Below are 15,176 nucleotides of genomic sequence, written 5' to 3'. Positions count from 1 at the left end.
AAAAGCACTTGTAAAAGTTTAATTGAATAAAAACATTTTGAATTTGAATTTGTACGTAATTAGGTAATGGTACCTACTGAAAAAATAATCGAATTAGAATAAAGCATCACGTTGGCTTTGTCGACGTAATAGAACAACCGCCGAGTTTCTTGTTGGTTCTTCTCGGTAGGAGCGGCATTCCGAACCAGTGGTAGATTATTTTGACGATTCAAAAGCAGGCACTTATAAAAGTTTATTTGAATAAAAATCTATTCTATTCTATAGTCCAAAAGTAAATGAAACTGAGGGCTTCAAAAAGTTTAGTTGTACGATTTTGTGTTACCATGATGCTAAAGTAACATAGTAGAGATTATAATCCACAAATCATTTGAATCGCATTAAGCTACATACAAATTAATTAAAAGTATATTATAATGAATAGAGATCACTGTTCAGCGATATCATTGTAATTTGTCCCAACTTCCCGAGGAATTTATAAACGTATCAAAATCACATTAAAATAAGCGTTTTGCAAAAGACACAGTTTAATTTCATTTCCAAACACTTGGGCAAGCTGTTGGGTAAAGTATAGGATAAAAATATGTCCAATATTTTTCAATATTTTGTTTTACTCTCTGGCATTTCAATATTCGTAACATATTGTGTAAGTATTAAAAATTTTCTAAGTCTAATGTTTTAAAGGTAACTACAATAGGTAACATAAAAAACCGGCCAAGTGGGAGTCAGACTCGCGCACCGAGGGTTCCGTACTCGAGTATTTTTTCCGACATTTTGCATGATAAATCAGAAACTTTTATGCATAAAATAAATAGACATCGCGAAGAAAAGTGATCCTATAAGGGTTCCGTTTTACCTTTTGAGGTACATAACCCTAAAAATAATAAAACACAATAGTTTGACAAAATCGATTTTTCAAGTGGGGCCCCAGGGCCTCCCTAGGAAAATCAATTTTGTTGTAATCTATTCGGAAGGACGAGAGGACCTAAACTATTTTTTTAGTCACATTTTTTTGTGACAAATTACCTTATTAGGTAATTATTCTTTAGTTATTACTAAACTTATTACTAGTACGTATTTTCGAGCATAATGAAATCCCTACCCATATTATAATTAATGCGAAAGTTCTTTGTTGGTTTGTCCTTCAATCAGACCGCAATGTAGCAACGAGTTGGCGTGATTTTTTGCGTGGGTATTGCAAAGACCTGGAGCCATATGTCACTTTTATCCGGGAAAATCAAAGAGTTCCTACGGGATTTTGAAAAATCAAATACACGCGAACGAAGTCGCGGGCATCAGCTAGTGTTTTAGTCATTCTCTAACAATAACTTAAAGATGTTGCAATAGAGCTGACTTTTTAAACAGGGAGTGCAGTTTGTTCCCGAGAGAGTAAAGGTGGTTTACATGAATGAGAAATACTTTTACAACTACACGTGGGCCGTTAAAAGATATAGTCGAAATAGTGGTTACTTCATCAATATTGAGGCAACTATAAAAAAGGAATGGAATAATAATGTCACGGTATGTATTGTAGTAGGCAACAACAATCGCTATGATTGTTTAAACAGTGGATGGTTATTACATTGATAATATTACAGACAGACATACTATATTTTATACATTTACTAGCTGTTTGCGCGATGGGATTCCTCATCGTCTCCTACCTATTTCTTAAAAGAAATCGAAGATAAATTCGAAAATTTACATAGTACATTGACCTCTATCCCTAGTTTCCACCACGTAAAGCACAAACTATCGAAAGAAAAAAACGCATTAAATACACGAATCTGTCGCTTAAAATTATTAAAGGTTTATACCTTATAAGGCATGTCATTTAAACTACAAGGTATACATACACAAGCCGGAGTGAGACAGCTTAGTTAATATTATTTTATTTATTTTAGTTCAATTTGATATTCAACGAATTTCTTCATAACGAGTACAGGCGTTCGTTTGTGGAGCTGCATTACAAATTTTGTGATTTACTAAAATATGAGAAATTTATCGGGCATAGAGTCCTAGAATATGGAATAAAATGTCCTCTTGTCGCCGTAAGTATAATATTTTTTTCATAATTTACTGTCATTTGTCCGCAACTTCGATGGCGTTAACTTCGGTTTGGTTTTAAAAATATACTTTGTTTGCTTTTCCGGAATAAATTATGTGCTTACCCAAGTCCACAATCCTTATACACTAAGCTAAATTGAATTATTAGAAAACTTTAAATGGCACTACAAAATATAAAAATTGAGAATATATAAAGAAAAAACGAAAGCGACGCGCTATAATCGCCTGGCTTCAACTTGTACAAATTTTTTTAATTTTTTTTGTGGCGTTTTAAGTCGGATTTTAACTAGTTTTTATTTATGAATTAATAGTTTAATTACAGACTCCCTTTGAATTTTCAGGACACATATCGTTTCATAAATCTAACGATACCCTTGGAGGAATTTCCCAGCGTGTTTCCATATGAGCGAGCGCGTATTGATATTGAGTACTCCATCACTAATACTAGCGAAAGTATGTCGAAGGTTTACTTGTATTGTACATTTAAGAATATCCGTGCGTAATTAAAAAGAATATTTCCATGTGTATTGCTTTTTTCACTTTAAACAAGATTAAAATTACTATTTTTATAATAAACTACAAGCTTAATTTGCTATAATCTGCCAATACAGACAAATCCGTATGGTACTAGCGATATGCACCACCCATCCTCCCACTACTAAAGAAGCAGAAAAGCAAGCTATACACACCACCAACACACAATACCACACAAATATTGTGTTATTGTAGTTGTATATCATGGAATTTCGCAAAAGTAACCCCTGGTATAAAACTACTAGGTATTCTTTTTTCGGCTACTATTCAAGTAAAATTAGCCTCAAAGAAGAATAGACATGACTTTTCTATAATATTTACCCCACCTTCGAAGAAGCTTGGAAGGTGGGGTAACAAGATAGTAAACAAACAAGAATTACAGAACTTTCGAAATAAAAAGAATGTTTTGTACAAATATAAGTGTATTTATAAAAAAATGCTTATAATACATTCATCAACGATAAACACGCCGATAGACGATTGGAATTCCAAGGCGCTAGAATGGCGGCATCAGAAAGCACAGCGTTGAAAGACCCCGCACTACATGGACAGACGACAGCATACGAGTCGCCGGGATCCACTGGATTCATTCGGCGCAAGATCGTGGCGTGTGGCCCCTACAAGATACCTATGTCCATCAGTGGACGTCTATCGGTTGACTGTGAAGATGATGATCACGATGAATGATACAACAATTATGTTTTATCACAATTCCTTCGGTAACTTACACTGTAAGCTAATGGTAAAAAGGTAATGTGTTCAAAGGAAGAATAGAAAAACAACGACCTCTATATTTTATTACTGCGACTTGAAAATTACGGCTTGCAATAAAAATACTTTCCATATAATATTATCACAATCTGTTTCCACATAATTGAATTGTCTTCGTACTTACTACAAAATCTTTTAAAAATAGGTCGGATAGAAAAAAAAACATATTCCCAGTTACTACGTCACATTATGGCAGAAAGTTATTCGTATTCTTAGTTTGAACGCATTATGCGTAATTTGCTATTCACAGTAATTTATTATAATGTAATAAAAACATAATACTAAATATGCAAAATAACATTTTGGTGTGGTTGTAACTAAGTTTTTATAGTGTAAATTAAAGTAACTATGTAACTATGTTTTGTTTGATTCAAATCAATAACAGAAGATAAAATTAAATTGTAGAATGGCAGTATAAATGAGCGAATACTGTAAAAAAAATCCATTTAATATTAGAAAATGTTACCCAGTAGCGCAATAGGAGTAGTTGGACTGATTAAATCCCTGAGCCTCGTGAAAGATGAAGTTTATTATAGTTTCTAGTTTAAAGTATGAATTTGAACAACGTATATATCGTTATCGTCGCTAGTTTGTAGAAAGGGCGAATAAGCCATTTTTCGATGAAATAGCTTTTTGAGCAAAACATTTTTTTATGTCATTTGTGAGCAATTTGTAGTAATGGCGAAGGTTACTATTGTATGCTAAAATACTTTATAGTTATACTTATTAAGAAATATATATTAAACATAAACAAATCTGAGAGATAATTAAAACTTAAAAACAGCTGTCCTGAAAGTTTGGTCACTGGCGAATTCGTCCTTTCTACAAATCGCCGACGATATAACGATATGGTTTTCAAAAGGGGGCCTTCAGGAAATCGGGCCCCCGAAACAAATTTGCCAGGGGCGTATTATTTCGCTAAGCCATTGATGCCAAGCTTAACTAAAGAGCACATAATTATTTATTTTAATCTAGGTACATAATAAAATCATAAGTTGGAATGCTCTGAGCATAACATAACATATTTTAATATTTTATAAAATTCTCTATCTAAATATTACAAAAACATGACACATAAAATTGGCCATAATATAGTTAAGTAAAAAAGTCAAATAATAATAATAATTGTTTTAACGAAAAATGTTTGTAATTTTAAGTTTAAAGGTTGAAGTTGTACTTCATTAACTAAATACATTTTTTAAGTAAATATTTTTCCTCCAATTTTTTGAAATTTAAGTGTTGGCCCTTATAAAAAATTATACATGATAAGTGTATTTATGTATTTGAAAGATGTATATAATCCATAAATAAGTAATGTAGACAAAGTTGATGGTGTTTCACACTTGCTATTGACATGTGTTCACAACCATATTTTGAGAGAAGCACTTACATAATATGAATTAATTTTTTTAATGAATTTGGTATTTTCAACTTGGTATTAGCAAGCCTATGAGCATTTCGGCAATGAAATAGATTTTGTTAGTGATTCTCTCAAACTTTTATAGTTTTACATGTTTAATCATAGTTTGATGTCAATTAAGTCACTAAATTTTAGTGTGTATCAATCAATGGGGCTGCTATATAGGCCTCCTATAAAAGCCCCTTAAAAGTATTATGGGATTAAAAAAGTAATACTTATTACTAAAGTTGTTATTAAAAAGGACCTTATGATTTTATTCATTTCAATTCGAACTAAACTACAATATGCTAGCAAAAATAGCTTGTCATAATATGAATAATATACCTACATGTTATATTTTTTCAATATATATAAGTAATAGAAAATAGGAATTATATTCCGACACAATATTTATGTACTAAGAATGAGCACTAAAACCGCAGACATTATATAAGGAATCCTTTTTTACCATTTTGGTATTGAAACATAAGAATGGTAACACTTTGTGCCATCGCGTTTTGTTCGTTATGGCCTTCTTACAAATATCTGCATTATTATAACAAAATAAGGAACTGTATGGATACAGCAGCAGGCCTATTCCGTGACGTTTTCAACTTCGGTGAGCAACCGAGACAACATTTATAAGTACTGAATCTCGGTGATACACACCGAAATGTATTCTGTAGACAACATAACGCAGTCTACTGAATCACTGCAAAAAGTCGCCGTGGACAGCCTCTCTCAGCCGGTTCCCATTTGTCGTCTGTCGGACCCGGATTTTAATCTGATGTTCCAGCGGCAGAACATTTTATATGAAACTATTCACACTTGTCTGAAACCGATTTTGTGTCAAAATGTTCTGTCACTGGAACATCCGATTAAAATCCGGACCCGACAGCCGACAAGTGGGAACAGGCTGTAAGGTTGAAATCTATAGTGTGCACTTTGACATTGCTTAGAATTAAGTTATAGTTAAAACGGGACAGATTTATGCCAGTGGTATAACGCTGTCTCGTTTTAACAGTGTCTTAAGTCTGAGCAAAGTCAAAGTTCGTTTTGATTGACACAGGACTATACGCTGCATACTACGCCAGTTAACAAGCAAACGCTTTTGCAAGAACGCTTTTGCAAGAACGCTTTTGTACTTGGCCACATGCTTGAGTTAACAGCGCGACGCGACGCACCACGCGACGCTCATCGCGCCACATCTCCAGAAAAGTGCCCTAAGATGTAAAAACTTATTCTAAGGCAATTGGCCTGCAGTCCGCAATACGGCTCACCCATCCGTTCGGTTAGTTGGTCTTCTTGACCTTAATCTTCTCCTTCTTGGCGTCTTTTGGCTTGGAGGGATAGATCACAAACAGTGACAGCTGGAACGCGCATAGCATGAACACCACCACGTTTTGTAGCTGAAAGAAAAGGTAGAATTCAAGTAATTAAATATACATAATATAAAAAAGTCCTTACTGATTAACTCATCACGTCTACCCGAACCTTTGAACTTATAAATCTGAAATTTTATTTATTCACACACAGAGATTCCCTTAATAAATTAGATCCATACTTAATATTATAAATGCGAAAGTGTGTCTGTCCGTCTGCTAGCGTAGTGCACAGCTCATCCGTTTAGCCGATTTTGACAAGCCTGAATCCCGGGGATGGACTTAGATTTTTTATCCTGGAAAGCCAAAGAGTGCCTACGGGATTTTTAAATAACCTATGAAACCCACGCAGGCGAATCCGCGAGCATCATCTAGTAAGGAACAAAGAGGATTTATATTTTCGACGAGTGAATCGTAAGTGTAATCCGCGCTGGTCGCTTCGAGTTTCTTACCCCAACGGTTTAGATTGTGCGTTAATAGATCATCAGCGTACAGTCAGTTAGTCCGGACAACTCTTTCAATATTATGTTATCAATAAGCTTATTAGTTGCGTCATGGTTGCGTCCTATGTTCTTTGCTTATTTACATTATTTATGTGCTTTACTTACATTTATTTATGTGCTTAGAGACACATTTATCATAAACATGATTATTATCTCTTGTACAAACTTCTTGGGTATTAATATCTTACTTATTAAGCAATAGCCAATATGCACCTATCTATAATTTTTTATCATCATATTATTCATTTGTTGATAAGAAATATAGACACAAGCTTAAAAAGATTATATTATATTTACTAGTAAAGATGACGGAAAAGAGACCTCGGGCCGAGACGTAGCCTGATATGTCGGTCGGATCAAATAACCCAACGATTTATGTATTAGCACTAACCTCTCACAGAGTGAACTAGAGTGAGGGAACTCTCGGTTTGATCCTAAACCGACGATGTGTCAAATATCAGGCTATGACAGCGTAAACTCGAAGAACAAGTGTAAATTAAAAATTTATAACACCCCCGACAAGTGAAGGTTACACAGTAACTAGAAAAAGCTGATAACTTTCAAACGGCTGAAACGATTTTCTTGGATTATAGCTAAGAACACTCTTGATCAATCCACCTTTTAAACAAAAAAACTAAATTAAAGTCGGTTCATTAGTTTAGGAGCTACGATGCCACAGACAAATACACAAATACACACGTCAAACTTATAACACCCCTCTTTTTGGGTCGGAGGTTAAAAATAGGGCTACTTTACGGCTACCTGCGTCAAATTTATGACTGCTAGTGACGTCGAAACCTCGACGTTCTGTTAGAAGTTCCATAACTGTCATGAACTATGCCTCTACTAATACAAGCTGTTTTTGAAGCAAATTAATTTTCGCCATTTTGGCGCTGGTAGCCGTGAACATCATGTGAGCGTACTCGGAACTAAATAAGTAGGTATATTAATGTCATCACTAAATGGCGAAAATCAAGTTGCATCAAAAACAGGCCGGCAATCGCTGGTCCAGCGTTTATTAATAGAGGTCAGTGCTCAGTATCTATGCGTAGTGTAGGTTCACAGGTCAGATTATTGAAAATGAAGGATGACACTTTATTATTTAGTAATTTGGACCTACACGCACTATACGTTCCGATTTCGGTTGCACTGAGAGACTTCATAGAAATAAATATAAAAACAGGGGTAATACTCACCACAAGGAACTTATTCTTCAGTATAATCCCATACAGGAACCACATGAAGGTTACCACTGTACCTGATATGATCATGGGGAACGGCATACCCTCAGTGCTTTTGTTCTTGATTATGTCTTTCTGTAATTACGATAGCGCGAGTTAGAATCTTGTAATAAACCAACTAATATCGCGAGTTAGGATCTTTTAATAAACCAACCAATATCGCAAGTTAATTCTTGTAGTAAACCAACCAATAGCGCGAGTTAGGATCTTGTAATAAGCCAATCAATAGCGCGAGTAAGGATCTTATAATAAACCAACCGAAATAGCGCCAGTTAAGTTCTTGTAATAAACAACCAATAGCGCAAGTTAGATTCTTGTAGTAAACCAACCAATAGCGCGATTTAGGATCTTATGTTTCAGTTCCCTTGTTTCGAGCATAGGCACAGTATATGACGAGATAGATGACGCATACATACAAGTAGGTATAGGCAGTATAAACTTACCAAACCGAATAGAGGCGACGCAATCAAATAGAACATAAACACCGTTATGATGAACCCGAATCTGTTTTCGACGAGTTTCGGGTCTTCCATTTCGGCGTAGCCAATCATAGCGGCCGAGAACGCTCCTCCTAAGCCCATCTGCATCCACACAGTTCCCTTGTTCCGAGCGTAGGCGTAGTATATGACGAGGTAGATGACGTTGAGCGCGAGGCCCATGAAGTTGACTTGGATCATTGTATCATCCCGCAGTATGAAGCCGAATTTTAAGTTGAGGACGCTCCTGGGGACAAAAGTTCAGAGGGTGACTTGTTGAGTTAATTGACTTTTTATGTATTAAAAAGAACCGGTCAAGTGCGAGTCAGACTCACACACCGAGGATTCCGTAACTTCTCGGATATTTTTTCCGAAACTGCTTTAGAATTAACAAGTAAGTAAAACCCTTTCATATGATATCCCACTTGGTACTTTGAAAATTCAAACAAATTTTAATTTTTTTTTGCTATGATGTAGCCACAAAATTCACGGTTTTCGGATTTATTCCTTTGTTTGTGCTATAAGAGCTACCTGCCTGCCAAATTTCATGATTCTAGGTCAACGGGAAGTACCCTATAGGTTCTCTTGACAGACACGACAGACGGACAGACAGACAGGCAACTTGAACAAAGAAGAGTTTATCTGTCTGTCCTTCAATTACGCCGCAACGGAGCAACGGAGTGATTCTTTGCGTGGACATAGTCAAAGACGGATAGTGACATACAATATTTCATATTCCGGACAGTTTCCTCGGGATTTTTAAAACCTAAATCCATGCGAAGTCGCAGGTATCATTCAGCTAATCTATATACTAATATTATAAAGAGGTTTTGTAAGTTTGAATGTAGAGCGTAATCTCCGGAACTAATGATTTGCAAATTCTTTCACTTGCAGAGAGTTACATTTATATTGACTTATTTAGTTTGATTACAAGATAAAGTTGAAAACTAAAACACGCTGAAATATTAGAGTGAAATAGTTTTGCTCGTTTGGTATATTTTAATCTAGTACATTTATATTCATGAGCTCATAATTTTCTCGTCTTTCATTTGACATCCCACTCGATACAATAGCAAAATAATTTTTTTGGAGATTTTCACATTTTTTGATGTAACATCCATTAGGACAATTTTTTTTTTGTAAAAATATAGCCTGTGTCACCAGGACCTTTATTACAAAGAATCAATTGACATCTCATTCATCATAATCGGCCGAGTAGTGTAAGCGCTACAGTGGAACACACAGAATCTGGATACAAACATACATACATAGACTGCTAAAATCATAACCCTTCTTTTTGGCTTTGCCGCAGTCGGGTAAAAAGTAGAGGTTAGCTTCTCACTGAAATGCGTAAGAGGCTCACTATACGCGGCCTATACGACCTTGTTACCGCCAAGTGCCAACTGACAATGAAAAATATCATGATACGAGAGAAACACTATCCAGAAGGTCAAATCCAAGGTTTTAATTGAAGAAATACATACTGATAATTCCTCAAAGTTTAAAATAAAAATATATATAGGTACATTTTTAATATGTATAACAACAAGTTTTTACTATGACTTTGACTTTTAACTGCACTTATCATAACTTTATTTGTGCATCATAATATACCAGCTGCCATAATGAAGTTGAAGCCTATCACTAGTGTAAATTAAAAATTTATAACACCCCCGACAAGGAAGGTTACAGTAACTAGAAAAGAGCTGACAACTTTCAAACGGCTGAACCGATTTTCTTGGATTATAGCTAAGAACACTCTCGATCAAACCACCTTTCAAATAAAAAAACTAAATTAAGATCGGTTCATTCGTTTAGGACCTACGATGCCACAGACAGATACACAGATACACACGTCAAACTTATAACACCCCTCTTTTTGGTTCGGGGGTTAATAAGGAACATCTTATTTACATAAGCCTAAAACTATAATACCTAAATGTAAATGGATGCCCTCTATATGTTTTTCAAAACTGGAAAAGTTTATTTTCGACAAACTTGTTTTTTAATGAGGTTGTCGTGGTATTTTTGCTGCTATCGTTTAGAACTATTCTCCAAATACGATGGAAAATAAATAATTAGTGATTAGGTACACAGTACAAAGTATTCAAAGTCCACATTTTGTCCTAAAAATGCGATTGAATGGGGACAGTATCAACTCAACTGATTCTCTTTAGCTCCCCTGATAATTTTGCAATGTAGATTCTCACTGGGGAGTTGGATAATATGTGGATGACGACATTGACATACATTAGCGAGCCAGTGACGCCCGTAGAGGGTCATAAAGTTATATCCTCACTAGCAGACACCTGCGTCTTTGTCCGCGTGGATTTAGGTTTCAAAAAACCCGTGGGAACTCTAAAAAGTACCCTATGACACTTTACAGAACCAATAACAATGCAAAAAATTTCGTCGATTCTTTGCTCCGTTGCAATAAAATTATACGCTTACTAACAGATGCCGGCGACTTCGTCCGCGTGGATTTAGGTTTATAAAAATCCCATGGAAACTTTGATTTTCCGGGATAAAAAGTAGTCTATGACACTTTCCAGGTCTTTGAACAATACCCACGCAAAAAACACGTCGATCCGCTGCTCCATTGCTATGTGATTGAAGGACAAACCAATAAACTAAGATACTTTCGCATTCTTAATATGGGTAGTTGGATAGTTTAAACACCAGCCGCGTCGTGACAAGCAGGCGTGCAATTTGATTTAAGTACTCATTATAATTTTAAAAGATTCGTGCTCACTACAATTAAATTACTAATTCATTAAAACACTTTAATTAATTATTTATTTATTCATTAAAAAGGTTTTTATTGGATAATTTTTTTTTTCTTGTTAGTGGGTATGTTCGGGTTCATGCAATAGTACTATCCATACTAGCGTAAAGTTTGTGGCTAGGAGTATTACATTTTATAAGTGACGGAACTTTGCCACACTCTGTCCGCGAAAAGAAGTTAGTATAGCGCTTTCTCTTTTACGTATTCCCATGCAAAGGATAGAGACAAAAATCTCAGTGGGTGTTAACCATTTTGAGTTACCAATCAATCACAAACATGTTTTCAAAAAACATTCAAAATTCAATTCGAAAATTACAAATCAAAAATATCACCCAAACCACTGTAACGAGGCAAAGTGTCCAGAGGTGCATTTTCGAATACAATAGGTATTAGAAAATGTTTTCAAAAAACATTCGAAATTCAGTTAGCAAACATAGTTTCGTTTGTGATTGGTCGGTGACTCAAAATGGTTAACGCCCACTGAGATTTTTGTGTATACAATTACGTAACAAAGAGAACCCTATACTAACTTCTCTCCATGGATAGAGTATGGGAAGGGAATGTCTACTCATGGTACCTACTTTTCTCTAATAGAGCGAAAGGATCAAAAGCGCTATAATCCGCAAAAATGACTTTTAACTCTATGAGTCAACTGTCATGTAAAAAGTACTATTCACCTTTAAAATAAGGACTAAAATCGCACTCTTGACATTGAAAAATTTGACACTAAGTTAAAAAGGCGCATGTGAAGTTAAGTTTTACGCGTTAGGGCCGGGGCACATATGGCGGAGCGCAGCGCAGAGCATTTTTCAGTCAAAATATTATCAACATTGTCCTTATTGAAATAATATCTAAAATCAATTGTGCATCCGTGCGAATACTTGCGCATCCGCGCGCAGTCCCGTGCGTGCTCACTCACACTCTCTGGTACAAATTCGCGTAATGTGTCACGCGATTAGAAAACTTCAAGGGCATGCTCTGCGCTGCGCTCCACCATATGTGCGCCGGCCCTTATACTAACTTTTCGCGGATATATTATAGGGCGAAGTGGAATGCAACTCACATAATAAGGCCGCCCACAAACGGCATGATGCCGATTCCCTTGGTGCTGTTTTGCTTGTAGATGTCGTAGCAGATGAAGGAGCCCGAGAACATCTGCGCGATGGTGACGAAGCGCGTCACTTGAGACACCTCATTCTTGTACGGCTGCAGGACTTTGCTTATCGACTCCATATTGATGGATCTGGAACAAATATTCTTGCTGAAACTAATTCTTAACTTATCTTCACAGATGCAAAATTTATGGGTCTTGACTCCTGATCATAAACTTTCAAAAACTTTATATTTACTGTAGATTGAATTGGTATTTTAAAATTATTGTGAGCATTCTTAGACAGTTTTTTTGAGAAAAAAACTACACTTTAAGAAATAATGATCACCAAAGTTTTTAGCTCTACCATCCTTTGAAAATTACTTTTTTTGGCGATAATTGTTTTTTTTTGTACTTAAATAAAATAAAAATAAAAATAAAAAATAAAAAATAAAAATAAAAAATAAAAAAGCCTTTTATTTATCCTTAGTAAACTAAACAAAGAATTGGTTGACAAAAAATAATAATTTTCATTTTAATATTAAGGACCTCTCATTGAGTAAAGGCCTCCTCCAGATTTCTCCAGGTCTTCCTGTCTAGGGCCTTTTTTTTCCAGTTAATGCCTCCCGTTTTTTTGATTTCATTTTCCCAGCTTTCGACAGGTCTACCTCTCTTTCGTTTCCCAACTGGGCCACGCCATTCAGTCACAGTCTTTGTCCATCTTTTATCTGTGAGTCGAATAACATGACCAGCCCAATTCCACTTTAACTTCATGGCATGTTTTAATGCATCAATAGCTTTCGTTTTTTTTCTTATAGCTACATTTTTAGTTTTGTGTATTCTACGCAGACCAAGAATGCTCCGTTCCATTGCCCTCTGAGCAGTTTGGATTTTATTTTTTGTATATTTGTTGAATATCCAGGTTTGGCTAGCATAAGTAAGGCAAGGTAGCAAACATGAATCCATTATTTTTGTTTTTAAATTGAGAGGTAAATCTGACTTGAGTATGTATTTATAGGCCCAGAATTTGTTCCATGTGATTTTTAAGCGTCTTTCAAGTTCATCTCGGTGTCTTGACTTTTTAAACGAAATCTGTTTGCCAAGGTATATATTTTTTGTACTTAACAGCTTTTAATTTATGATGCTAGAGCAGCTAGCATGGCTACGGATCCCTACCTTATGCATGTCCTGAGTTCTGTCATGCAATTTTTCCATTGTAATTGGTCAAACAATTACTTGAATTAACTTTTTTTGAACAAATGCTTTGTCTTTCACTGCAAAATTTACAGACACTTAGGCCACCGAAAAGGAGCTTGCATCTTGCAAAAATTCAGCTCTAAAAATAGATAACCTTGCCACTTATTGTAGTTTACAGTTTAATTAAGCTTCAAGGAAAATGAATCAAAGCAAATTACTAGCGACACATTGCATGTGCATTTGTAACAAACCTCTTAAAAGTGACTAGCGTGGACCACTAATAGGTTACAAGCATCACATCCTGGCTCTCTAACAAATGGGTCTCAATTGATGCACTTGTATTAACTACCATTTGACAGTGCGTCACGACACACCCTATCTGTGACGTCACGACAAGCATAGTTATAATGTCCTCCAGACAGAATTTTTGTCATGGCTGCAAATCATCGTAGAGAATCTCCAACTGCGCGGCAGATATTATAGTGCACAAATGTTTACGCAAACACAAGTGCACTCTCTATTCCCTCACTCTCACAGCCCCAAGCCTGAACATAGGAGACTTGGATAAATTAATTCACTGTAGTGTATCTCATTGAAACACGATGGCAATACAGCAATGTAACCACAAATTCACGGTTTTCAGATTTCTACCTTTACTTGTGCTATACAGACAGACAACATAGTGATCCTATAAGGGTTCCGTTTTTCTTTTGTGGTACGGAACCCTAAAAAGCTTTCAAAAATGACAATATTTGGTATAAGGGCTGTTAAGCATTATTTACTAATTTGACCTTAATTGACTATAATATAACAGAGTGATAGTTTCACCAGAGTAAAGCGTATTATCAAAATGTATGACAATAATTAACATATTACAACGAAAAAAGAATTCTTATCAGCTATTTTATAACCTACATTTGTAAGTAATTATTGCATAGCAGTTAGCACTTAGCTTAAAAATAAACAAGTTTAAAGTACAGCATAAACTGCAGACTCATCAAAAAATAAAATAATAATGTAATTGCATTATACTTAATATTAGGGTTTTTGACTGTTAGATAGGCACTTATGTGTTGGTTGAAACTTAATTTGGAACTTAATTTGTTACTTACCTACCTACCAAAATTACAATACATGGAGTATGTGGCTAGCTATTTCAAATTTGGAAACTTTAATGAGTAATTATTATGCAATAAAATTATAAAACAAACACAAAATTAAAACCACAGGTAGACTCAACCAAAAATGTACTAACTACTGTATCTACTAAACTTTAAGTAGGTACATAAAAGACTTTTTTAACTTAAATACATTACACACGTACCTAATTCTTCTTTTCTTTGATTAATTTATTATTTACATATTGTTTTATCAGATCATTAAGAAGTTAAGTAGTTAGGTACATAAAACTAAAAACTTTCGTACACTACCCTACTAAAACAGTAGAAATTATATATTTACCGGTTCAGTTCCCTTGCAGATAAAATAAATGAACTATTAAATTAAATGATTAATCATATAATACGGTCACTTATTATATTTGTTTTAAAAACCAAGAAAAATTAACACGAGGTCTTGCCCCTTCAAAATTCCTCGAAGAATAAGAATAATTGACATTTGACACCGGATTATTGGTCTGTGATAACTGATAAGTTTCAAACAGTTTTTTAATTGGTTTTACGGATCTGGATTCTAGCTTTGTCAGCCATTTTTTTTTTTACATTTAGGACAATG

General features: G+C 35.0%; 2 protein-coding genes across 3 annotated transcripts; one reads left to right on the top strand and one right to left on the bottom strand.

The window, feature by feature from the left end:
• The first annotated feature begins 491 nt into the window (after window positions 1-491).
• On the top strand, window positions 492-3,371 carry LOC123881036. Its single transcript, XM_045929563.1, has 4 exons — window positions 492-643; window positions 1,363-1,518; window positions 1,902-2,048; window positions 2,406-3,371. Exons 1-4 carry the CDS (start codon window positions 581-583, stop codon window positions 2,565-2,567), a joined length of 528 nt encoding a protein of 175 aa, XP_045785519.1. The 5' UTR covers window positions 492-580; the 3' UTR covers window positions 2,568-3,371.
• Window positions 3,372-4,805: 1,434 nt separating this feature from the next.
• Window positions 4,806-15,072, bottom strand: LOC123881035 (sugar transporter SWEET1). Of its 2 annotated transcripts, none has more exons than XM_045929562.1 (5): window positions 14,894-15,072; window positions 12,219-12,400; window positions 8,338-8,617; window positions 7,850-7,969; window positions 4,806-6,177 (listed from the first exon to the last, which is right to left on the bottom strand). In XM_045929562.1, exons 2-5 carry the CDS (start codon window positions 12,386-12,388, stop codon window positions 6,061-6,063), a joined length of 687 nt encoding a protein of 228 aa, XP_045785518.1. In that variant the 5' UTR covers window positions 12,389-12,400; window positions 14,894-15,072; the 3' UTR covers window positions 4,806-6,060. The 2 variants fall into 2 exon arrangements, with proteins under 2 accessions (XP_045785518.1, XP_045785517.1); XM_045929561.1 differs by having other exon boundaries at window positions 12,219-12,398; window positions 14,904-15,070.
• Between the last annotated feature and the right edge of the window lie 104 nt (window positions 15,073-15,176).

Source organism: Maniola jurtina, chromosome 3 (genome assembly GCF_905333055.1).
Source record: "Maniola jurtina chromosome 3, ilManJurt1.1, whole genome shotgun sequence".
NCBI classification, from domain to species: Eukaryota; Metazoa; Arthropoda; class Insecta; order Lepidoptera; family Nymphalidae; genus Maniola; species Maniola jurtina.
Note: the sequence above shows the minus strand (reverse complement) of the source record. Positions and strands in the feature narration are given on the sequence as shown.

Bases quoted from the DNA above. Each gene is read 5' to 3' on its own strand.
- LOC123881036 (XM_045929563.1), top strand. From the start codon at position 581: ATGTCCAATATTTTTCAATATTTTGTTTTACTCTCTGGCATTTCAATA. The intron at 644-1,362 runs GTAAGTATTAAA...CTTTTTAAACAG, and splicing joins CAATATTCGTAACATATTGT to GGAGTGCAGTTTGTTCCCGA. The intron at 1,519-1,901 runs GTATGTATTGTA...TATTTATTTTAG, and splicing joins AATGGAATAATAATGTCACG to TTCAATTTGATATTCAACGA.
- LOC123881035 (XM_045929562.1), bottom strand. From the start codon at position 12,388: ATGGAGTCGATAAGCAAAGTCCTGCAGCCGTACAAGAATGAGGTGTCT. The intron at 8,618-12,218 runs GTGAGTTGCATT...TTTTGTCCCCAG, and splicing joins TTTGTGGGCGGCCTTATTAT to GAGCGTCCTCAACTTAAAAT. The intron at 6,178-7,849 runs GTGAGTATTACC...CTTTTCTTTCAG, and splicing joins TGAAGAATAAGTTCCTTGTG to CTACAAAACGTGGTGGTGTT.